The following is a 26336-nucleotide window of genomic DNA, read 5'->3' on the forward strand; positions in this document are numbered from 1 at the left end:
CTTCAGGAATGACAATTTAATTTCTGAGAACCATGATTAGTGCATTTTATGTCTTGGGTAGAGTCAGACATTATGAAGATAGTTTAAATGGAATATAGTATCTTGTTGAAATCATTCAGTCTCAATGGCAGAAAGAAGGTGCCTTTTATTGGGACTTAGGGATATGTACAATTTTTTTGTCTCCCAGGAAACAACTGAATTTGGTGGTCCTTGAGAAGGAGACTAAGGCCATGGATTAGATATGCTTCCAGGATTTTTTATTTTAATTTCTTCTGTAAGAAGATTGCTTTCTGTGTTTGAAATGTCAGTGTTCTAGAGTGTGTTCTATTAAAATACTGGTTTACAGATTTGAAAAATCTCCAGGTTAGCCAGGAGAAATAGTCTGTTCCACTTCAGAGTGCTGGCCTGTTTGGGGTTTAATCACAGTGTGACAAAGATCTGTATCGCAAACTCTTCGATGCCATATTACAATGCAAATAACCAATTTGCTGTCCATCTGTTTCTTTCTCTCTCGTTACTGGTTTTACCTGGATCTTTCAAGTATTTTTCTGGGTGATTTTCTTTTTTTTTTTTTTTCCAGTGGCATTGCTAAAAACCCTAGGTTTCTGGTCCACATGCTTAATTTCTCTAAATGACTTGTCTTTCATTGTCCTTATTAGAGATTTATATCATCTCCTCCTTGGTGTAGCTTGCAGATATTTCTTCCCTATCTAGACAATTTATTCAGTTCTTTGATCTGCTTTTTAACACTAATTGGAAGGAGGGAAATGAACTAGCCATTTAATTTGTTTTGTTCTTGCCCATGGTGAGATTACAGTGCATCTATTCAAGCTTCTCCCTGTTCTTTCCCCACCCTTTCCCCAGACAACCCCCTCAGGAAGTGTTAGCTTTGAAGTTTAACGTCTGATATCATGAGTACGTTTTCCTGATACAGGGTTAATGTTGGCATAACTGAGCCAACCACTAGCTGGGTGTAGCTTATGGAAAGCTTTTGTTGAGAGTCGTCTTATTCATTTGCACTTACAGTAGTGGCTACTGCCAGATACCAAAGTGGTCGAATGTGTTGTGGGAGTTCACTTTCTCACTGAGGTTGTGTTTAATACCCATATTTCTAAAATTATTTTAACTATAAAAATTTCAATATATTTTCTGATATGTGCAGCTCAGCCTTATTTTTAAATGTTAACAAGTCATGGAGGCACTTGGGGAAATAGGATTGGTTACTTACTTTTTTAGCCAATAATGTTCTGTCTTTGAGGTGGCTCTTTCAAGGACATTCTGGCACAGAAAGTATCCACTGTGAGGTATTTGCCTGTTTGTCATTTTAAAAATTCACGTGGTTATTTTTGGATACGCTTTCAATTTATTTTGTGGTAATAGAAATAACGCAGTAGTGGCTTTCTGAGAATTTGTGTTGCTAAAGAAAATCATCCAATTTCTTGCTATTTGACCGTTTAATGCTGTTGACTTATTTATTGACAATTTATGGCACAGGGGAGGAAATAAACCCCTTTAAACAACTGGTAAAGTAATGTGGGAAAAATACAGGTAGAGTAATGCTTACATTTTAATTTTCCACAGTAGCAATTAAAGATGGTACAGATAAGATTCCACAGAGCACAGACCTCCTCCAGAAATCCCAGAACAGCTAGAAAGGTAAAGTGAGGATACAGAGAAACAGTTACTGCCCAGCTTTGCAGAAGCCTTTAAATACTATATTTGACAAGCATTTTCTTCATCTCCACATGCAGAGATGTGCACGGATTATTTAAAATTTTAAGTACCTAGTACTCTGTGCTAAACAGCAAAACATTATAGAAGTGCTGTAGAATGTCCTTAGACAGAAGAAAATTGTGTCTCAGCACAGATGGACATCCATATCACCTACAGTCTTTCCAGGCATTGATATTTTGACCGTCTTTATAACTGCATCTGTGACTAACCTTATTGAGACATGAAGTTGCACTTAGTGAATTGCGTCTGGTAGTAGGTTGCTTCTGGATAGTAGCAGTACGGTAGTTATTGAGGTAAATGCCCTCTCACTTGTATGACAGAATGGATGGTATGGTGAGGGTAATGATTGTGCCAGGGACTCTGTGTAGTTCACTTTCAAGTCTTATTTTTAAAATCAAAATTCTTGCAGAGGGGAAGAAGTGTTGGGACCATCTCAAATAATTGCTAGGAACTAGTAATTCCTGAAACTTCATAGCTTCAGATGACTCCCAACCAATTCTTGGTCTGCTGGAGCTTGTTGGCACATGTCACTAGTCCTGTCTCGTTCAGCTGCATCTTTTCCTCTTCATGTTCTTCTTCTTGACTTTGAAAGTTAGAAAACTTGGGGGGCAGGGAAAGAAAAATGTTTAATTTTTGGTATAAGACCAGGAGCCATAGCTCTACATGAATACAATAGTAATTAACTTAAATGACATTATGCTCTAAAGTTGCCCTACCCATGGGTGTATCCAGCCTTCAGTGAGCAAGTGCCCAGCAGAGCAGACATTATCATCATTTTGTAAGTCTGCTGCAAGTTGACTCATGTTGGGCCTTTCAGTCAGCAAAGTTTGGGAATTCCAATATTGCTTGTTCCCATTTGAATCTTATTATAGTTGTTATTTTTATTATAATAGTTGGCATTCATTATGATGTAGCTGCCTTTACCAGACTTTAGCCATTTAAAAATTCTCTCTTGTTTAAATGTCTATCCAGGATAATATAGCTATGCAGTCTGAGAAAATGCTGCTTAAACTTTTTGTGTATGTGGATAAATGCTGTATGTACTGATTGTTCAAGTTAGGTCAAGTTACTCTTGACTGTATTTTCAATGTATTTGAAATAAAGATCTTCATTATCACTTTTGTAAATACTGTAAATATTTCCAATAACTTTTCCATAAAAGGAATTGATACGTCCTTTTACCAGTAATTACCAATAAAAAAAAAGAGGTGCTGGATCACTGTTCAGTGTTTGAAATTGGAAGAAATTGACAGAACTGTTGTAAAACTCATTGAAGAAGAGTAGTTACTGTTTAGTATTATCTTGATGATGAAGGTACATGAGCTTTTTGTCTTTTTCAGTTTAAAAATGCAATCTAAATATTTCTTAAAATTTTGAAAAGTGTGATGATCACTTTGAAGACTTATGGTCAACTTGTTTTATCCTTTCAAAATATTGCTGCTAATATAATTTTCCAACTTTATTCTGTTGTGTCCAGTGTCTCTGTAAACTTTATTTTGTTGAGCTCTTGTTCATGAGGTTTGATTTTTAGCCTGAGAAGGTATACCCAAGCTCTCTTATTTGACAACTGTAATGAGACAGCAGCACTTAATAGTAGCAAGAATTGTAATTTTCTGTAGATCTGAATACAGTTCTTCCTACTGGTGTCTTACACCTTCACTTCTATTTTGTGATCTATATATTAACACATGTATACACATGCATCCTCATGTGCACACACAGACACACACATATATATAAGTATACACTAAAGCTGACTGTACTATGCCTACTCTTGCCCCAATACTGCTTTACTTTTATTATGTGGATAAAGCTATTTTTAACATCTAAGTTCTAAGTACTGTTGAAGATGCTTCAACATCTAAACTTAGAGAGCTGTAAATCGGTCATGAATGGATCTCCCTATTACACATGCATTATACTTGAAGTGTGAAGATTCAGTTGTAAAGTACTGGAGTGAGTCATTGAGACATTGAATTTTTATAAAAACTGTTGATTTGTTACACTCTTGTCATTCTCTAGATCTGTGCTATTAGAGAATACAGTTAAGATTTCATACCCTATTCTTAAATTTTTACTCCTGTAAATAGTTTCCTTGTTAAAGTGGTTCTGGAGTATAGAAAGACAACTGCTTGATCAATAGTTTTCCTAGAAGTATGCTGGATGGAATTAGATTGATTGAGTTCAACACCTCAGCTTTCATAAGGCAAGCCACATGTGCCTGTCCAAGGGCATCGTCCATCTCCTGGCTTCTCCCTCTGAGGCAGAACTGAGTGGTTCTGCTGCCCTGGCTGTGTTTGTGGAGCAGTTTTGCTTACCCAGGACATGTGTCTGTAGCTCTGGTTTTGGGTGTCTAGGATTGATACAAAGTCAGAAAACAAGGATCTAAACCAGCAGTGCTATTTTAATATCAGTAACAAAAGTATTTAAGAAAAAAAAGCTGTTGGTTCTTGAGCCATTCAGGAGCCATTGATCCTGAGCCATTCCTTAGCCTTTCCTGTTTATTTCTTTTACATTATTGTCTCCCTGTTTTATGTTTTATTGTATGAATATGATTTTTACTCAGCCCAAAACAAAGTGTTGCTGAATTGCAGAGCTGATTAAGTGTGGTCACAGTCACATCATTCTGAATAAGAAAATGTTTCAATGAAAGTGCTTTGTATTTTTTTTTCCTTGTAACTTATGTTGTGGGTTATGGATTGTGCTCTATATAACTGTACTGGTAAAATAAGCAGTAGTGGACAATGTTTCCAGATACTTTGTCTTCACTGCTGGATTGTTTGAATGGTAGTTTTAGTTTTCATCTACTAGCATTCTCCTAAAGAGTTCCCAGTGGGAGGTTAGTACAGGCAAAGCTAAGGAATGTTTCTAGAGCAGAGTTGCTGTCTTCTGGAGATTGAGTTTTTAACGGTATAGACATGGGCTGCTTTCTCCCATGTGGCCTCAGTACCATCAAATGAGTCCAAGATTGTTTATGTACTAGTATAGATGTAGCTAGAGAAACTCATGATGTGTATGTAAATTACTGATATACATTGAGGAAGATGTTTGGATATTGCTATGAAAGATTATATAAGCCTATTTAGCTTACTGTTTCACTTAGCCATCGCTATATAGAGGATAACTAACACCTAAATTATGTCCATTTCCAAGATATGTATTCATGCATAATCTTTCTTGGAGACACCACATAATCATGTCAGTGGCTGGTAAAATTACGGTGTTCTGACTGAACGAGTTTGTCAGGGTGTTTCTTCTTTTGTATTATTGCTCTATTATTAGTATTAATGAATGCTTTGCTAAGAAAGGGCTATTTGAGATGGGAGGGAAGCAAAAATATATCAATTAACAGTATCCTTTATAGTGTGTTAATTTTTCTTGCAGTGTATCCCTATATCGGGGAAATTGCCGACCTCTCCGGTTCGAGCCACCAATGCTGGATTTCCATGAACAGTAAGTTAAAAAGTCTTTTGATCTGTTTAGTTAGACAAATAGCAAAAAACATCTCAAGCATTTAAAACTAATGGAGAAGGTTGTATACGTAATTTGCACTGACAGATTGTCCGTAAGTGTAGTTGACTTCCTTGTTTTAAAGAGTTGGTGTACTTGGTCTTAAACATCATGTAGTGACCTATCAGCTGCCATGGCTTTGGTAGTGTAGGTACTTGTACCTACCTTTTAGGTACTTGTACAGCTGCTCTGCAGAGTGGAAAGAGTTTTAAGTCTAGAACTTAATGGATGAGATTACCTTTCTGCTTGTACATAACCCATATCAGAGAGCATCTACTCTAGTGTGGTCATTTTACTATTGCTTTGGTGGCAAAAAGACTTTGTCTAGTGGATCTGCAGTTATTAGAACAGTATTGTAGAGTTGGGAAAATACAGCTTTCGGGAACCTAGCTCCTCCATATTCCACCTTGCACTTGGTTGTTGGTTTGATTCTCGGTGGCTGAATGTAATGGTTTACAGCAAACTTACCTGTGACTTCTCTAAAAGAGAAGGGAGAGGAGGAAGGAGGTTTAATAATTTTAACATTATACCTGTTTGTAATTAGTTCCTCTGAGAACTACTTCAGTCTTAACTTTTCTTACTAGTAACTGGTTACTGTGTATAGGTAGATACAATTATTCTTGTTAACAGTCAAAATCAGTTCTGGAGTTGACATACATGAATGCAGCGTCTGTGTGTGATTGATACTTTGACTCAATGTAAACTGCAGTGAGGACATTTCAACCATTTTCTGAGGGGTTCAACCGGGAAGAAAGAAAGCAGCCCAGGTGTGCTTTAGTGTGTAGTATTGCTTGCCCCATCCTCAGCCAGCACTGCTGCTGGATGAAAGGCTGATATATTTACAGATAAACCCCAGTATTAATAAAAATATAGTACCCAATACCCCTTGTCAGTAGGAAAGACTGTTGACAGTGTGGTGACTACAGAGATGTGAAAGGAAGCTGCTGTGTATTGACAAGGTGTATACTTCTGTGTTTCTGTGAGACAGGCTGTAACTGTATATTGTTTGCACAGAGTAGTTTTCCAGAAATAACCTTTATACAAAAAAGCAAATGTAATGCCACTAAATAGCAAAGCTATATGAAAATGGGTCATTTCACAGAACTTATTTTGCTCAGTCTAACAAAATTGTAACTTCTGAGTAAAGACATCATAAATCACTCTGACCCTTCTTCCTTAATACTTCAAAATTTCAGAATGTCTAGCTTTTGATGTTGTGTGGTTGTTTTGGTTTTTTGTAATGTCTGTAACTGGTCCTAGGTAAGAGGATACTGAGCTTCTAAATTGAGTAGTAAAATACCTAGTAGTAAGCCCTGCTTTACTGCATCTCTGCTATAACAAAATTGGAAAGCAGTGTGCTCTTTGTTAGAATTACTGTAAACTTACCTATTGATTTGTTTTTAAGTGATTTTTTCTCTTACATTTTTAAGTTTTCAGTTCATAGTAATTACAGAATTTGACATTTGAAATGTATTTTTTACGCCTTTTTTCTAATATGAATAAAGTGTTATGTTGATGTGCTCTGAAATATCTTGCTTTTGAAGGTCATCTGTAGTTTGCATGCTTACCTGATGAAAGCTATATGTGCTGCTTTGTTTTGTGGATTTCCAAAAATGCCTTTTTTTTCTTGCTAAAAATATATTCCAGACAATATCATAAATACCTTAAGCTGTTCTTGATTATATTTTGGCTTTTTATGTAAGCTGTTCTTGTCAGAGCTGAAAGCATTGAAGAAGTAGTGTAGATCTAGTACACTGTTAAAGTAGTGCAAATCTCTTACTTAGGAACAGCTCTGTACAATATATGTAGAACTGCACTGGGGGATCTTTGCTTTCTATCAGTTAAAACAGGGAACCTGTGTGTTAGATCTTGGTTCAGTATGTGTTCTGTTTATTTTTTTCTAACAGTATATGATAATTTATTTGTTGTAGTTTAGGTCATAATCTCAGGCAGAAATCATCTTCTGATTTAGTAAAACTTAAAAGATGTCAAAAACTGTTTTAGAAAAGGTTTAGATATGGAGCCCCAAAGTTCAGTTTAAATCTGTACTTAGACATTTAAATAAAACTGAACCAACTCTGAGAAACACTGAGTAACTCAACCTTTTGGTGAGAACAAACTACAGGTACCAAGCACCTTGGAAGTCAAATAATGTGGATTTAAGCTTTTGGCTTTTTTGCCTTTTAAAATAGACAGAGTTTTCACATTCAAATTCTGGCTTTTGTTTCTGTGTTAATAATAAAGGAAAGGCATAAAATGCATATTTAATTTCTGAGTAAGTATTGTACCTAAATGGTGTTTTGTTAATAGATAGCATGTAGCATTTAGTAGAGCAGGCTTGTTGAAAGTTCATGTTTATGCTGAGCTATCAACATGTATCATTCCTAGACTAAAGAAAGTTGCAATATTTAATTTTAGTTGTAAGCTACCCATTCTTCTTGTGACATTTTTTTCTGATAAGAGTGTGTGGGTTTAATCAGATGTTTCAAAAACATGCCAACTTGAGCAGGAATAATATTTATTAAAAGTTATTTTATCTAGGGATCTCAGAAAATCAAAATCAGTATTAAGCTGATAAATAGGTTCTGTAGACACACTTCCTGTGTTCCACCTGGAGATGAGGTTACAGTGTCCTTATACTTCTGTTTTATAACAGTTGGGGGGTGTGTGTGTGTGTGTAATTCTGTTTTAACATAAAATAAACACTACCATATTCTACCACTTTGAAGACAGTCCAGGTAATCTCACATTTATCAAAGGAACTGTATGCTGTATGTTAGGCTATGCAAATCTTCAGCTCAATTGAAGAGATCCCAAATGTTCTTTGTATGTATTAAGCCTCTGGGAATGCAGTGGAACTGAGGCATGTTCTCCCATATCACTGCTCCAGGGGACTGCTTGGACTAAGTGGAATATTCATTTGGTTATTTAATGTGAAAGCTTCCTGCTTGTGTTACTGAAGCAACACCAGTCTGGAACAAATTCTGTAGTGTGTTGGATATCGGAGATCTAGGGCTTTAAAGAAAACAAGCAAGCAAAAAACCCTCTACCCCAAACCAACTCCATAACTAGCTGCCTTTATTCTTAGCTACTGGGAATTTTAATTTCCCTTGGAGTTTGTGAAATGTCAGAAACTGTTGACAGTAATTTGACATTTAGTCCAGATCTACCTCTGGTTTTGTTCCCATATCATGCTAGACTGCAAAATGCTGCCAAAGCAAATAATAGTTTCTTACACTCTTAAATTCATTCAAGTCACAGTTGGTGACATTAAGACTCTACTACAGGTGTTTTGTGCATGGGGTTTTGCCAGCCGTTTGGGAAAGGTATGATTTGTTGTATGGGATCTAAGTTAGATTCCTAACATGAAATAGGGTGTTTGCTCCATTTTAGTGTGTTACATGGACACTAACTTTTTGTCAAACGTAATATAAAAGAACTTTCTTGATTTGTTGAAAGCCAGTGAAATCTGGAAGCTGGGAAACCATTGGTCTGTAGGCTAGTACATATACAAAACCAAAGCCTTTTTGTTTTCTTTTGCTTTTTTGAGTTTGAGACGTATTTACGTTCTCAAACTTATGTGCTTCAGTTACTAACTTCAGTTAAAGAAGCAATTTGCCTGTGTCACTCAACCAGTGATGCATACAGTTTTATGTGAAACAGGAAGAATGCTCCAGTCACTAATTCTTCAGTCTTGTACATCATGCAGACAGACTTCCTTCACATAAGGGAACAAGCATTTTTTTCAAAATGGGGTACAAAAGGCATTCCCTTTCAGTTTCTAGAGGTAACCTCGTAAGACCATCTTGTTTCATGTCATTAAAAATAGCTGGATACATTACAAGTCAACACCCAGGTTCTTCTTGTTGGAGCTCGTTCTCTCAGATCTTCTGACTGGAGAATCATCTGCATTGGTTCACGAAGTTCCCAAGCTTCATATATTAGAAACTGAGAGTTTCTGACTTTGTATGCTTTCCACATTATTATTACACTTTCACCTTCTAGGCATCTGCTATTCTCTCATGTCTGGCACAGGATACTGACTTAACCCACATGAAACTTTTGATATGCTGTGTGACAAGTGGTCTTACAGTTGTCTTACAGTTGCCAAAGATGCTAAAAGAGAAAAAATACTTAGGGGCAAACATATCCGTTAAACTCAAATTCATGAGGAATTTACCTGGATTGAATCTTGAGTATATTTATCTGTATTCCCAGCATTCCAGAATCTAAGTGGGAAGCTTTTTGTTGACTTCAGTTCTCTCTCCAGTCTCACTAGGAAGAATAGGAGATGGAAGAGGAATAATGTATCTGCTGAATTTATACCCTTTGCTTTTCAGTAATAGGTTTGCATCAGTTTTCATAAATCAAGTGAGCATTTTACAGAGGTGTCTAAACTATATGCAGTAAGAAAAAAATGTAATTACTCTTTTAAAAGGGCATTTTCCCAATCCGTATTTGCTTCACAGTGAGTAGCTAGATATTTTTGCAAGTTAAGTTTAAGACAAGAACTCAAGGACTCATTTCCCCAACTTTTTGCAGGAGCTGGTTTCCTTTGTTAAAAGAATCTACCTCTTGATACCTAGAGCAGCAGTGAATTCTGTTACGAGGACATGCTTACAATACACTGCAGATATTAACTCAGACTTCAGAAAGAGTTGAGTTGCAGCAGTGAACATGGACTTTTTTATCAATCTGAACAGGCACTTCACCATTGTTAATTACCATCTCATCTAGGTTGTGGGTTTTTTTTTTTTAATCAGTGTAGGTGGACCTAGCATTATGCAGGGACAGAAGATCAGGAGCAAAATCTTACATGCTTTGACAGTTCATGTTTGCCTGAAGGTGTTTGTCTGTACCAGCTTCTTGCGATGAAAAGTGCTTGCTGTGACTGCTGAAGGAAATTCTGCTGTAAAATTTGGCACCAGGTAACGCTACAGTTGTGCAGACCATTGTGGCTTGATAATTTGCAGCATGGAGAGCATCCCTTGTGTGATTATTGCTTGGGATGTAGGATCATTAAGTGTCTGGTGCACACTGCTTTACCTGGATTTTACCATGTCTGATGGCAGAAAAAACAAGTGAGGTTTGTCCTATTTCTGTAGATTTGGCTAACATCAAGCTTAAAGAATATAAGGAAAGCTGTATCTGAGCAAAACATAATACTAGACTTGTTTCAAAATTAGAATGGTCAACAAAACAGTGAAATAAAATACAGTCCTAGCAACAAAATTCCTTTTTAATGACTTCTGTCTTTATCACCTATAATTATACTGTGGTGGTTTAGTCTGGAATCTGAAGTTAGTGAACTGTAATGTTTATCATGGCTGTTTCCCTACTAGTTGTTTTTATAGGCTTTAGCCTCTCAAATATACTGTCTTATATTCCCCGCTTTTCAGAACTGGAAAAGCATGAAGGCCTTAAAAGACTGTTAATATTTGAAACATTTCCTGGGATAATGAGTTTTCCATCTAAACTACCTTTCTGATAGGAACAGTCTGGCTCTTCAGTATTTCTGGTTCATTCAACATAGTTCTCTTGGCTTTGTGGTGTTTCACGCATTATGCTTCATAAGAAGTGTCACTTAAGTCAACTCTGATCTTAGGTTTCCAGTACACAGCTGGTTCTCTGTAGAGACCACAGGTGATATGCTAGTCATGTCCTTTGCTCACATGTAATAGAGTGCTTAAAATCTACCTCCTCTTCTCTTGCTTCCTGCTGTTGTGGTTGGCGGGAGCTGTTTTGCTTGAGCTCTTAAGCTCCTCTTATGAAGACTGGTTGGAGTGCATTGTAATAGAGGAGGAGGAGGATTGTTTTCCCTTCTTGGGGAGCTACTGAACATGCTCTGGAGAAGAGAAGTATCCAAAAACTGCACTGTGGCAAGCAAAAGAGTTGCAACAAGGTGCTGGGAGCATGTCTTCCACTGAGGAGAATGAGAAATTGCTGTGAGAACTAGAGAACAGACAGCTGATCCTCAGGAGATACTGAAAGAGCTTTTAAGGCATGACCACTTTCTCTAAACAATGAATTCACTGAAATTGCTGACTGTTATAAAAGTTTACTTATGCCTTTCCCAGTTACCAAGCAGAGAAACTACTCAATCGCATCTGTACTGATGTTGGTGAAGGAGTGTTTGAAGCAGTGGGTTCAGTATTCAGGGGGTGCTGGGTAGCTCCCTATCAGCAGACACTTTTCTTAGTTGTGCTTTTGTGGGTGTTGTGGTTGTTTTGGTTTTTTTGTTTTGTTTTGGGGTTTTTTTTGCTGGGGGGTGGGGTAGAGATGGGGAACTTCGGAGGGCTAGCTCTCACTCAAATTCCTATGGTCTGATAAACTTTTTCCTAGCAAATGGAGAACAGGTTTACTGTTTGATTCTGTTGATCAACAATGTAGCAGTTACAGCAGTTAATGCAAGACATCACAGCTGATAAAGCATTTTCCTTTCTAATATCCCTATGTATATTGGCAACAGATACAAATACTTTTATGTTATGGCTTAACCTGGATGTTAGGTTTTGCACAGCTTTTAAAAGGTGATGAGGGAAATTGTTGTCTTCATTACTAGTTAAGTTAGAGAAGTCAAAATGAGATTTTTTTGACAGAGAAGGATCAGGAACAAGTGTTGCTGATGGAGACATGAAATTAGAACGACTCAGCAAGCAAAGCAAAGAGATTTACAGCAGTGGGGTGCAGATATGTTCTACCATTAGTGATGATGCAGTTTATTGAACGTTAATAATTGTGTATTTGAATTAATATCATGGTCTTTAGCATCTATCTGTTTAGCCCATGTTTCCTAAGTAGGAGGTTCCGTTACTGCAGTCAGTTTGCAAATTGCAATAAAGTTTGATTACTGTCACTAAATCTTCCATTCAATGCAGCCTTTAATTTACAGCAAACTTATGTTGCTCTATTGAGACGTGCCCCGCCCCCAGTCAAGTTGAAAAACTGTGCAACTACAGTAGTGCTTATCAGTTTGGCCTGTTAAAGTTAACTGAGGATGGCAGAACAACTGCCTGTTATTGGTCATCATCACTTCAGGTACTACAGGTAGTAATTCTTATCAATAGTTTTGTGGACCTTGCAATGTTTGGAGAAGGTGACATGAGAGGGAGTGCTACATGGGATATGTGTAGCCTGAAAATTGAGTTAACTATTTTGAATTCCAAAATCTTAATTTGTAGCAAATTGTAATCTGCGTGCTTTATTAGTGCTTTGGTGCTGATGCTTAACGCGTATGTGTTAAAAAGCATGAAAAAAATTCTGAAGAGATACCAAAGTCTGAAAAATAATTGGTGAAACTGAAACGTTTATTGTCACATCCGTTGTTGTAAGCAAAAAGGAACAAGCCTAAAGCTTGTGTGGAATAAATTATTAGCATGTCTTGTTACTGAAGTGTGCTATTGTTTAACTGTTTGATTTGTGTGTTTTAAACATCTTAAATTATATAATTTATCTCAAGCACTTCTTATTTTTTCCTTAAGGTATGAATTCAAATACAATATACAAATAAAATAGTTGTGCTGCACATATGTGTACTTAATTCTGTAGACCATATTATAAAATATAATACCAGAAAAATTCTGGGTTCTGGTTAAGAATACTTACAATCTATCAGGAAAAAAAATTTTACTTAGACTTTTTTCTAGGGTGTTTATTTTCAGTTGTGTGCAACCTTTCTTAAGATAATTATTTAAAGGTTCTAACACAGGAATAGAAAGCTTTATCTCTTCTGATTCTGAAGTAAAAACCTGAAAACATAATTTCATTTTGGGTAGGTGTCATTTTAGAGGGTGTTACAGTGTTAGGTAAGCCTTCAGGAAAATTAATCAATAAAATAATGGAAATTATGTTAACTAAGTAATTCTTCAAGGTAGAATTTACATATGTTACTTGAAAAAACATTAAATGCAAAGTTCTATTGGCAGTGTTCATCACTGTTGAGTTCCTATCTGGTTTAATGGGACAAAGTCCGATGCTCTATTTTCCAGAATTCTAGCGCTTTAAAAATATTCTCTCTCTGTTTTGACAGGCCAGTTGGAATGCCAAAAATGGAAAAAGTTTACTTGCATAACCCTAGCTCAGAAGAAACAATTACATTAGTATCAATATCTGCTACAACATCACATTTTCATGCATCATTTTTTCAAAACAGGGTAAGATATTCTGCTTTCTCAATATGAGCTTTTCCTTCCCCTTCCCCATCCTGAACGGGAGCTTGATTTCCCTCCCTCCTTTAAATGAGCTACTTACTGCAATAATTACATACCTAAAAGTATTAAGATACTGCAGTTCTTGATCTCATCAGTTACTAAGCAAATTTGAACTGAGCGCGGAAATACACACAAGCCCTACTATGAGAGAAGGAATGAAATATTGCGTAGGAGTTCTGACTATGTTGGAAGTGTATACTGTAACTGAGAGTTTAACAGCAGCTCTCCCTTGTAGCTGAAGTGACTAAGTGTATGTTGCCTTAAAGCACATGCAAGAACAAGCTCTTCTTACAATTTTTTTGAAAATTTGAATTTCAGTGAAATGATGTTGGTGTGAAGCAGTCACTCCAATGCACTTATAACTACCACAATCATGTTACAGGAACTTGCAAGTTAAAAAACATGGTGTCAGCAGGGTTAACTCTTAACCACATTGCTGTCAGACATAGTCCTCTAGTTTCAGTTTTCTCTGCAGGGCCTGTGGCTGAGCAGGGGCCATGTAAACACTAAAAAATTCTGAAAACCTGTCTATAAGTCACTTTTCTCACTTGTGGGAATCTTGTAGTAATTGCCTTTCTCCAGTGTTCTGTAAACTGACAGTCCATAATATTTCTGTGATAAGCTGAACTCTTAAATCCAGAATTCAACATAAAAATTCAATTAAATATGATCCTGCACTAGATAAGTTACGCATTTTTGTCTAAAACTTCTACTATTTTCTTTAGTTTTTCCCAAATCTGATAGTATAGTTTCTAACTTCAGTTTTCCATAAAGAATACACAGAGATCTTCTGTAACATAAAAGCTATTGTTCATCTGCAGGGTGGAACATCTTCAATAAACAGTTTTTGCTTATTCCTCTCCTCGCTTTTATTTTTTCCAGAAAATTCTTCCAGGAGGAAATACATCCTTTGATGTAGTTTTCCTTGCAAGAGTAGTGGGAAATGTAGAGAACACTTTATTTATTAACACTTCTAATCATGGGGTATTTACTTATCAGGTAAGAAAATTGCCCTCTTTCAGAAAAAGTTGTGAAGTGTAAATCAACCAGAGCAGTATCTATTATGACATGCTTAACCATCCAAGGATATTTGCACAACAGTGGGTTGGTTTTTTTTCTATCAGCCCAGTTGAAAAAGTTTCCATCCCTGCTGCTTGTTGTAACACAGAGGTATACTGCTGTAAATATCTGTAGGGCAGTACTGTAAACCAGATTGATGAAATTATGTAGGATTTAAAATCTTCCAAGCAACTTTTTTTTGTGTTACTTTAGTGGCTCATTGTAGTGATCTAGCTCATTCTTCAGCTCTGTGCTCATCTGATCCAGTGACAAGACAATGTTATTCATTAAGCTGGCAAAAAATTACTCACTTGAGATTAGAAAGATAAACCAGACAGATGAGAGAGTCTGAAAAGTGAGAGAAATCCTCTTGTTGAGAGATTATGACTCTTGCCATGGCAGTGTTTTGAAAACAGCAACAAAAAAGCTTTCCATATGGGTAGTCTGTTCCATAATGGTATGATTAAAGGATATTTCACATCTTTTTAACCTTTAGCTGACATCTAGTGTTTCAGAGTGTCAGGAAAAAAAGATGGTATTTTCACTTCCTGTGTTCTAAATATGTCAGTGTAAGTAAGTAGTAGCTATGAGAAATACCCTTTAGCTGCAAATTAAACTAGTTTATTTCAGTGCATTAGCATGATACTGGTTTTAAATGTTCAGATAGATGTATACAATAAAATGAATTGAAAAGAATATTTGGTAGATTACTGAAATTGGGGTGCACATGTTAGGCTCTGCAACAGTTACGTACAGCTACTTAAGCTTGTTTTGCTTTTTCTTAACCAGGTGTTTGGCATTGGAGTACCGAACCCCTATCGATTGCGCCCATTTATTGGGGCACGAGTTCCTGTAAATAGCAGTTTTTCTCCTTTAATAAATATACATAACCCTCACAGTGAACCGTTGCAGGTGAGCCAAAGAGAAAACCATTAAATGCTTAATTACGTTTATGATATTGAACTGAATTTTATTTTGTTGTTACTTCAAATTCTGTTTCAACTTTAAAGCTATTTGAGGCCAAGTCTTTCATATTATATAAAAGTTTTTCTGTTTAAATGCAAATCAGTTTTTCTAGAAACTGTAGATTATGCTCACAGATCTCTTAATTTGCTAAATTGAGGTTTTACTGTGAAATTTCCATTTTTAAAATGGTCATAACTACTGCAAAATAAAGAATTAAACCACTGGTAATTAAGAAAAATACTGAAGCTAACAAACTAAAATGTATCTTGTGCTTTTAATCTAGGCCTGCCTCTTAGCTTCCTTCTGCTTGTTTTGCACAGCATAAGGTGTCTTTACGGTGTACCCTAGTATGTAATGTTGGCAAGCATTCTTATGTTAAGGCAGGATTGATGTCTGTACCTAACCAAACAAGTAAATGAATCACTGATAAATGTGATCTGATTCTGTTAAGTGATCCACAAACTGTGAAATGCTACAGAAAGCACATAAAGTGTAGCACTAGCAAATGGCTATATCATCATTAAAAGTGAATTTATAAGATACTACAGTGGTCAGTTGCTAACACATGTCATTGCACTTTAAAGGGATCCTGTTTGAGTTATCAGATAATATAAAGTTGAGTGCTAACATTTTCCTGTTACTCACCTCAGGTGGTAGAAATGTATTCCAGTGGAGGTGATCTCCATTTAGAGCTTCCAACAGGTCAGCAAGGAGGTACAAGAAAGCTGTGGGTGAGTAGTCATGTCTTGCACCATTCATTGTACTTGTCTGCAGAGGTTTTATTTTAACATGATTTTAGGTTTTGGGGGTTTTTTTAACCAATTTTGTTTCTTGTCATGTAATCATTAAAAATACCCTATAAAAATTGAAATGATAACATGGTCTGTTAATTGTATGGTAATAGGAATTGAAGGAAAGGTTTAATTAAAAGAAGCCATCTGTATTGTGCAGTGCTTTTCTGAAATGGTAGGAATAAAATGATTCCCATTAGAATGAACTACACTTATGTAAGCGTTCAGGACAGTGTAGTCCTCCTGATGGCCTGTGAGCTGGATCTAACCCACAAGAAAAATATACAGAAATATGTGGTGGGTTTTTTTTTTTGTTTTGAACTGAGAAAGTCCTTCCTGCAAATCACTATGAACGCATACATGGGTTGAAAAAGCAGCTGAACAAAATTAGGGAAGAAGAATCTATTAATGACTAATAAATTAAACAGCAGTGCGTCTAGCTGCAGTAAATCCCTAGATCATGAGTCGAGAGTGTCTGGAAACTGTTCTGGAAAATATTCCTACATGCTTGCCCTGCAGTTACTCTTTACTCTTCATGTCTGCTGCTGCAGATGGAGTAGTGGGTTGGATGGACTCACCACCTGGCCCATTAAATCTCTTTTGTGTTCTTCACTTAATGTAGTTTTGAAGTAACACATACTGATATTTTTACAACCACAGAATGGTTTGGGTTGGAAGGGACCTTAAAGATCATCTAGTTCCAATCCCCCTGCCATGGGCAGAGACACCTTCCACTAGACCAGGTTGCTCAAAGCCCCGTCCAACCTGGCCTGGAACACTTCCAGGGAGGGGGCATCCACAGCTTCTCTGGGCAACCTGTCGCAGTGTCTCACCACCGTCACAGTAAAGAACCTTCCTTACGTGTAATCAAAATCTACCCCGTTTCAGTTTAAAACCATCACCCCTCATCCTATCACTATATGCCCTTGTAAAAAGTCGCTCTCCAGCTTTCCTGTGGTCCCCCTTTAGGTACTGGAAGGCCACTGTAAAGCTCTCTTTGGGCCTTCTCTAGGCTGAACAACCCCACCTCTCTCAGCCTGTCCTCACAGGAGGGATGCTTCAGCCCCCTGATCATCTTTGTGGCCCTCCTCTGGACTTGCTCCAACAAGTCTATGTGCTTCTTATGTTGGGGGCCCCAGAGCTGGATGCAGTACTCCAGGTGAGGTCTCATGAGAGTGGAGTAGAGAGAGAGAATCATCTCGCTTCTCTTGATTCAACCCAGGATATGGTTGGCTTTCTGGGCTGCAGAAACTATTTGCTGGGTCGTGTTGAGCTTCTCATCAACCAGTACCCCCAAGTCCTTCTCCTCAGGGCTGCTCTCAATCCACTCATCGCACAGCCTGTGTTTGTGCTTGGGATTGCCCTGGCCCATATGCAGGACCTTGTACTTGGCCTTGTTGAACTTTGAGGTTTGCACAGGCCCGTCTCTCAAGCCTGTCAAGGTCCTTCTGGATGGCATTGCTTCCCTCCAGCCTCTTGACTGCACCACAGAGCTTGGTGTCATCAGCGAACTTGCTGAGGGTGCACTCAACTCCAATGTCCATGTTGCCAACAACGATGTTAAACAGCACCAGACTTGATACTGACCCCCAAGGAACACCACTTGTCACTGCTCTCCACTTGGACATCAAGCCGCTGTTGACAGCAATGCTTTGAGAGCAACTGTCCAGCCAATTCCTTATCCACTGAGTGGTCCATCCATCAAATCCATGTCTCTCCAATTTAGAGACAAGGATGTCATGCAGGACAGTGTGAAATGCTTTGCACAAGTCCAGGTAGATGACATCAGTTGCTCTTCCCTTATGCACCAATGCTGTAACCCCATTGTAGAAGGCCACAAAAATTTGTGAGGCACAGTTTGCCCTTAGTGAAACCATGTTGGCTGTCACCAGTCACCTCTTTATTTTCCATGTGCCCTAGCATAGTTTCCAAGAGCATACACTCCATGATCTTGCTGGGCACAGAGGTAAGACTGACTGGCCTGTAGGTCTTCCTTTTTCCCCTTTTGAAAATGGGGGTTATGTTTCCCCTTTCCCAGTCAGTGGGAACTTCACCGGACTGCTGTAGCTTCTCAAATATGATGGATAGTGGCTTAGCCACTTCATCTGCCAGTTCCCTCAGGACCTGCAGATGCGTTTCCTCAGGTCCCATGGACTTTAAATGAAATAAATTTTAGAAGCATCCTGAAGGTAAAGTATTGGCTCCGTGCTGTATATCCCACTGTTGGTAATGTCCAACTAGATACAAAGCCTATTTTCCTATTTAATTAGAATTATTCATTTTTTTAGATGACTCATTTTTGTCTGGGAGACACTTTAATGTCACTGGGTTCCAAAACTTGTCTTTTGCTCAAGTGTATCATTACAGTCACTGACGGTTACATCTGTTGTAGTGAGTAAAGCCAGGCTATTTCCAAGTGAGCTAAGGACTATCACAAAACTTAATTCCTGGATTTTCTGGAGAAAGTCCATGAGAATGGCAGTGTCTTAGTTTTAGATACAAAAGCTGCAAATGAGTATGAATAGAGATCACAAGCATTTTAAAAAATGCAGTGGAAAGAGTGAACAGATGCTGAGTGTTAGATGTAAACATTTAAATGGATTTTAAAAAATGAAGATCCTAATGTTTTGACACTGTTTTAGTTAAATGGCATTGCCTCTGAAGATAGCCTCTTGTTGTCACAAGAGCTTAAGGGGATTGTTGGATTCTGTAGCCATTAGTAGATGTGTAACAAACGTGTTAGAGCCACAAACAAAAGAAAAGAAAACTTTAAAATGTCTGGTTTATTTCTAGTTCTGTTTCTTGAGCATGTAGCTTTTCAGCTTCTGTAGGCCAGATTGCCAGGTAAAGCAATGATGATGTGCTTGTGAAGGCTTCCAGTGTATTGCATGGAAAAGCAGTGAAGTTAATACTAGTCAACACTAATCCTCTTGGTTTTCATATCAACCATTGGTATTTCAAAACAAGACAACTAGAAGAAATTAAACCAGTAGGAGGAAACACTCGGAGATATCATTGTATTGGCTATGTCAGGAGCTGCACTGCGCTTAGGAAAAGCTGCAAAGTAGAAGAAATCATTTGAAATGTGGTGATGGAACTTTGACATATGAATGTACATCATTGTCTAAAATTCTTCTGATGCCAAATGTTTGGATGATTGGATGAAGCAGTCTGCATATGCAGGAGTATTTTGGTAATCACTGTTCAAAGTTACTTCAGGGATGTGACAAACCTTGGATACCTGGTTACATATGGAAGAGTCAAATCACATCCTTTGAAACATTAATGAACGGCTGCATTATGTTAGGTTTGTGAATAAGTGTGAAAACAGGACTTGAAAGTTTCTTAGTGTAGGGACTCACCAAGTAGTAGCAGTTGAAACTAGTTACTTTGATATTCAACAGTTGTCAGAGAATACATCTATAGTCATTGTGCCATGGAAAATATGGCGTGACCTCCAGAATGGATTGCTGTGAGTTTGTAGTACAGAAAGCACAGAAAAAATGTAGAGGACAATGAACACCTATATGGATTATGTCCTGTCCAGTTTCCTTCATCAGAAACATGAAAGAAGCTGTCAACCGAAACAACATCAATCAATGCAAGGACTACTCATCAAAAATTCCTATTGTCTGCCATATTTATTTGCATTTGAAGTGGAAAAATTTCAAATCAAGTATTTCATCTTACATTTAAAAAAAATTTTTAAAAAACCCTACCAAAAAAAAAAAAAGGAAAATCCATTTGTCCAGCCCTTCTGTAATGTGATGGGGAAGAATATGCAATGTTAGTATTTCAGTTATGGTTCTGAAGCTAGTCTTGTGCTGCAGCTGTGTCCAGCAAATACAGAAAGAGTTGTCTTTCCAACCCTGAATGCAGATTGGAACTGATAGAATAGGCTTGATACAGAAACTAAAATACATTTTGACTTTTTGCTGTAAATTGTTTGGTGGCTAATAAACCTGCAGCTCCACAAGCTTTTGGCTACTTGCAGTTCTGCACTGTTTCAATTTGTGTTTAGCACTGAAACTGTATGCCTTGTCTCTGCTTTGAAGAAAAACAATTAGAAAACCAGTATTTGATGTTGCTGTACTCAGTAACATTTTTATGAATAGGTTTTGTAGATTCCATCAATTTTGTCTACTGTCTTTTTACCACCACTTTAATACATAAAACTTAATCAAATGGGATGTGAAAGTCCTCTTGCATATACCTGTTTTTAGTCAGTGTCATATTAGATGATTGCAACTATCCGTAGTAAATTTAATGGTAATTTTAATAACATGCAGCCTATCTCTTACTGCTGTTGCAGCTTTTTCTCTTAATACAATTATACCTAATGCTTCTATTGTAATTTTCTTGGTGTGGCAGCTTCTTCTGTAATTACTGCACTCTCACAGATGTGCTTTGATTATTTATCAGGAAATACCTCCCTATGAAACAAAAGGAGTGATGAGAGCCAGCTTTTCTTCAAGAGAAGCAGATAATCATACAGCCTTCATTAGGATAAAAACAAATGCCTCGGACAACACAGAATTTATCATTCTCCCTGTTGAAGTAGAGGTTACAACAGGTTTGTAGAAAAGTGGTTGGTTTTTTTTCTGTTTTTTTTTAAGTTTTCAGCTTAATAAACTTTTAGTGTAAGAAGAAAATGGTAACTCTTTTTTTTTTTTTTAAGCACCAGGAATCTATTCATCAACAGAAATGCTAGATTTTGGTACACTACGAACACAAGGTAAACTATACTTCAGGTCTCAAAGTATTCATAAGAAGTAGGGTGGGGAGGGGAAAGCCTGCTTATCTTTGTACTATTCAGGGTTGCTTGCCAAATGATGCTTTTTAAAATCCAGAGTTTCAAAAGCAGGATAACAGTGTATTCCAACAGTGCACAAATGTGTTCGCCTGCAAGTATACTTGAGTTGTTTGCACATCCAGCTAGTAATGACATTAGTCTTAATACAGTTATGCATGGCTTAGTCTGAAAACCATTGTCAGTTTACTTAATTTGTGAACTTGTTTTGAAAGATTGCTTTACATCTTCATAAGTTTTAATAATTTTCAGACACATGGAGTAGTGAAAGCGTGCAAACTTAGTCAAAAGAAAAATCTTACAAGTAACAAATTTGAAGTGTCACATACACATTTGTGCCTAACATTTTACATTTTAAATTAAATGCTTAGTGAAATTTAAAAAAACAATATATATGGCAGAAAGTAGTAAAACTAAAGGTACCTTTTGCAACTGGAAATGGGACTCATTACTGAAGAAAAACAGTATATATCTTCTTTCAACTAAAAAAAGGTAGCTTGTGAAGTACTTTTCCTTACAACTTAACGTGTAAAGGTTTAAAGATAAGATTAGTTTCTGCTGAATATTGGTGTATCTGGCAAAATATTCACTAGAGTATTTTTAGCCTGTTCAATTTCTTAATGTATTAGAAATACAAGTGGTTAGCTAAAGCATGTAATACCTACTAATACACAAAAATCTAGTTAAGTGTGTCAGATTATTGGGACTAGCTATTTGGAGTGGCTGTACTGTCATATTAGTCTAGCTTTTTAACACTGAACAACAGTGGATTTATATGAGAAAGCAGTTAGTGCAGATGACTTTGTATAAGGTTATTATGTTAAAATAGCCTAATAGCCAGGTGTGTTTTTTGTTCTTTAACAGATCTGCCAAAAATTTTAAATCTGCATTTATTAAATTCAGGAACAAAAGATGTGCCAATTACAGTAAGTTTTATTTCCTTTCAATTTGAAACTTTCTACTTGGATTTACTTTCTCTCATAAAAATTGATCATTCACAGATTCACCATGTAGTGTTCAGAATTAGAAGCTAGGTGATGTGTGACTGAAAATGTAACTTAATAGTAAGACAAATAATCTATACATGGTAAAATTCATTTGCTTCGTAGCCTTTATGAATGGCTGTTTCAGCATTTGTAGGCTGTGCCTGCAATATCTGAGCCTCTGGAAGCTTTTATACTTGACAACAGTAACTCCTGTTCAGTGAACGAGAGATTAATGCAGAGTCTGTGTTCTTTGTCCTCATCACACACTCCATGAGAGTGTATAAAGTGGTTGCCCAACATAATCTTTTAAGATGAGCAAAGAGTAGCTTTCAAGAGCAGACTGTAAAATGACCCTTCTTTTCTTGAGGTTATCTTCTTTGTAGCTTGAAATAAGAAAAAAGCCTGCAAATACTCTAGAGCTCTTTCCAGTGAGATCACTGCAGCTGCACATAAAATGGAGCCAGCTTCAGCATTCTAGGTTTTGAATTTTCTACTTTCTATTTTTATTACAGAATTTTGGCCCCAGTCTGGCAGTCCGCCTTTGCTCATTCATAACTTTTTCCTGTGTAATTTTTCTCATTGCCCACTATTTTTCTCACTTCTTCCTTCTCCCTTTCCTGTCTTCCTTGTCTTACAGATTTAGTTGATAGCTAGCTATACCTTGTCCCAATGCACTTCAAAAAGTGTTAAAGTGTTGAAAAGAAACCAGAGGAGCCTGAAGAATGACTGAAGGATTGGCAAAAGTTTCTTACTGAGCTCTTGGAGAGCATTTCTGTGTTTTTAAAGCTTATAGCTGTAACCATAGGGAATAGTATTTTAATAGTAGAGGCCTAACAAAAACTTAAGATACTGGAAACTGAGGCTAGATTAGTTTAAGCTAGAAATAGGACACATTTTTAGTAATGAGGATAACTTTACACTCGGATAATAGTCCATTGCAATGCTTGCTAAGTTGTTGTTCACTAATAATTTTCAAGTCAAGAGGAACTCGCACTATAATGCAAACAGAATTTAATTCATTGAAATCCTAATGCTTATTGCCTTAATGAAGTCAGATGGTCCTATAAGGTCTCTTATGGCCTTGTAAGCTGTGAACCAGCTTCAGTGGAGGGTTTTTATTTAAAAAAAAAAAAGACCTGTATATGATTTTTGCAATCAGAGGGTTGGTAAACTTAAATTATTTTTCTAGCTATGTCTGCTGTCTTATATCATGTCCATCTTCTTAGGTTTATCAGGTTTTTGGCATAGGGACAGTTTTTTGTGGTTTGGTTGTTTTTTTTTTTTTAAAGTGTGTAATATATTTCCTGAGTACAGTGCAAATAAACATATATTCAGACCATCAGTATCAGTTCTAATATCTGATAACGTACCTAATTCATACTCCTTCATTTAAAAAAACCCCTACTCATTTTTTTTAAGCTATGGTCTTTAGACCATAGACTATAAACCATAGACTGCAGTGTAAGGAAGGCTATCATTTGATAACCTTTACACATGTCATGACATAACTTTTCCAGATGAATTTTTTTATTCCTTTTTTTTATTCTTTATTATTCTTTTAGAGTGTATCAAAGCAGTAAATATGGTGGTCTGAAAGCATTTAGGACTCATGCAGTAATAAAGTTACCACATAGCTCCAGTTATGATGCGTTTTTCAGTGTGTCACATACGGCACATCAAGTCAATTGTTCTTCTCATTAAGGCACAGCTTTGTTGTGAAGTTTGTAACCTTTGTAGCAGTTGAAGCACTGTGTGAATTTCTGCTGCTGTGCCAATCAAGGAATTTCAAAGTGGTAAGCAAGAGTAAAGAATTTTTGGAAGGAACCTGGTGAATAGCTTACTTCTAAGAAAGCTTGAGAAATGGATTTCTGACCCTTTAGAGCTAGGGTTTAAAAGCAGTGAGACAGAGCTCTGTGACAAATTTCATTTTAATGTCAGAAGAAAAGGCCAAGGCTATATTTAGCATATATTTAAGCTGGGTGCTGGAGGAACTACATATCTTCAGGTCATCTGTGTATGAAAGACGGCCAATACTGTTGCCAGAGTTGTAGTTGTTTTGCCTTTAAGTACTTAGTCACACTGTGGTCCAACAAATTGGTTGAGGACTGTAAGAGGAAGTCACTTTGCTTTCTTTTTTGAGTTCTAAAACTCTACAAAACCTTCCTTGATTACATTTTGTAGGGTTTTGTCCATTATTAGGGAGAATCATGTTTATTTCATGACTGGATGAACTGTTGTCATGCTGCAGCAATCTAGTAAAATTGCTGTCAAAAATTAGTACATTTAGATTGTTGAACACTTTTTTATCCCTTCTCTAGAATGAAAATTTTGTGTTTCCTTAAGGCAGTTTAAGCCCATTTGATTGCTGAAAGCAAAGGCACGCTTTAAAATTTGAGCTCCTGATCGTGTTTGGTGCTTAAAGAACCAGGAACTTCAGGAGAGCCATATACTGAAACTGTTTCTAACTGTTCTATCAGTTTGAAAATAAAAGCGTGTGAGAAAGTATTTACTTGCTTCTGTCACAGTTACATACTTTAGAGTAGTGGTTTTTTTTTTCCTCTTACCAACCTGCAAGAAGTAGTTTACTTCTGCATTATGTTTTCAGTCTGCACATTTGAGTGCACACATCTCAAAGTTATCAAGGGAAAGTTACCTTAAAGGATTAAAATCTAGTAGTAGTTTATTCCATGGCTGTTTTGGATGGTGCTTTATGGTGAAAGTGAAATTTAGTTACTTAGGTGTGTCCCTGTTTAATCGGAAGGCCAAGTGACAAAGTAATTGTGTCTGTAAAAGCAAATAAATAGTACAGAGGTGGTTCTGACACTAATGGAACCAGCCTTAGTCTGCTGCCTGTAGCCACAGGGCTTTTTCCTTTTGCAGCAGGGTAGCTGTCTCTTTACTATCTGTAAGCAAAAGTCTACAGCCTGCTCAGTCTTTAGAACAATATGCTAGGGGGACAAGACAAAACTATGTTTGGGAGCCTGCTACCAGGTAAACAATATGGATGAACATGTGCCAGTGTTTCAACCCATACTCTTCTCCTCTTTAGTTTATTGGAATAGGTGTAGTCTGAGAGTCCTTAAATATTCAAAGTCTTTCCTGAGAACTGTTGCAATAGCACAAAGCTTTCTACCCCCTCTGTGTTCTCTAGAACACTTAAGGTCCTCATTTTCTGCTCTTATGCTAAATATTGAATGTATCTTCATACAGCAGGGTCAGGAATCTTGACTGGGACACTTCATGTGAGAGCCATGTGTTACTGAAGCATGTCTATTTTAAGTTCTTCTTCCCCACAAAAGTTGCTCTGAAGAGATTTTCTGATAAAATTGGTGGTACTAGATACTTGATGGAACTTGTTTTGCCTGTATTCTCATGGCCTGTCCATATTTAATGATTCTTAATGCACATCTCAGGATGAGTTTTGCTTGGGCTTTATTTGAAATAGGTTAAAATTTGAGGAAGGTGAAGTTGAAAGAGGACTTAAGGATGTTTGGTTTTCCTTTAGTTGTCTTAATTCTGCATTTCCTTTTATAGCATGTAATCAAGCAACAAATGGGAAATACATATGATGTCAAAGAAAATTTCAACAAAACAGTGTAAACTCCTTCTTTAAATAAATTCATCAGCTGTAGGCATTTTGAGTAAATACATCTAGGTTTGTTACACATCTAGGTTTAAGAGATGCACCTCTGAAACCTGCCATTTTTCTGGCAACAGGCTATCCTTTTGAATATTTCCAATTTGGTTTACTAAATGAAATCAGCACAGTTTCAACCTTCAATAATTAAAAATCAGCCTTTTGCATAGAAAGACCTACTAGAAATGTGAACCATGCAAAGGTTGTGAACTTGATTACAGCTTTAGTTTTGTCTGCTTTAAGAGGTGTTTTTTTAAAAGACCCCTCAGGATAGTTTTGTAGTATGGATTTCACGAGAAGAAGATTGTGACAATTGTGAATTGACTCGTGAAGAGAAATAGCAAATATCTGCACCATGTGTATGCAGATGGTTGACAAAGGTCAGTTGCTATAAGTCCAAAACACAAACTTCTAGCTGAGTTAACAGGATTTATTCATTAGGTGCAGGAGCAGTGCTGCTTGTTTCCGCTAAGGATCCCGTGGTCTGCAGAACTTAGTTATGTATGCACGATTTTATGGCTTTAATTTACAATCAAGGACAGCTTAGCTTGGAAGAACTGTAATTGGTTTGTACCACTAGCTGTCTGTCTTGCTCCTCTCCGACCAAGAAAGGCTCAGCTGCTTATGAAGCAG

The 26336-nt window shown here is 36.9% G+C and overlaps 1 protein-coding gene across 1 annotated transcript in view; it reads left to right on the forward strand.

Moving 5' to 3' along the window:
• Nucleotides 1–26336, forward strand: part of TMEM131 (transmembrane protein 131) — a 101738-nt gene that overhangs the window by 35958 nt on the left and 39444 nt on the right. The window contains exons 4-11 of the mRNA XM_074815033.1: nucleotides 5119–5187; nucleotides 13274–13397; nucleotides 14337–14453; nucleotides 15303–15425; nucleotides 16130–16210; nucleotides 20693–20843; nucleotides 20949–21005; nucleotides 21945–22006. Coding sequence (XP_074671134.1) covers nucleotides 5119–5187; nucleotides 13274–13397; nucleotides 14337–14453; nucleotides 15303–15425; nucleotides 16130–16210; nucleotides 20693–20843; nucleotides 20949–21005; nucleotides 21945–22006 — 784 coding nt within the window. The remainder of the gene's footprint in view (nucleotides 1–5118; nucleotides 5188–13273; nucleotides 13398–14336; nucleotides 14454–15302; nucleotides 15426–16129; nucleotides 16211–20692; nucleotides 20844–20948; nucleotides 21006–21944; nucleotides 22007–26336) is intronic.

Source organism: Strix aluco, chromosome 2, assembly GCF_031877795.1.
Source record: "Strix aluco isolate bStrAlu1 chromosome 2, bStrAlu1.hap1, whole genome shotgun sequence".
NCBI lineage: Eukaryota > Metazoa > Chordata > Aves > Strigiformes > Strigidae > Strix > Strix aluco.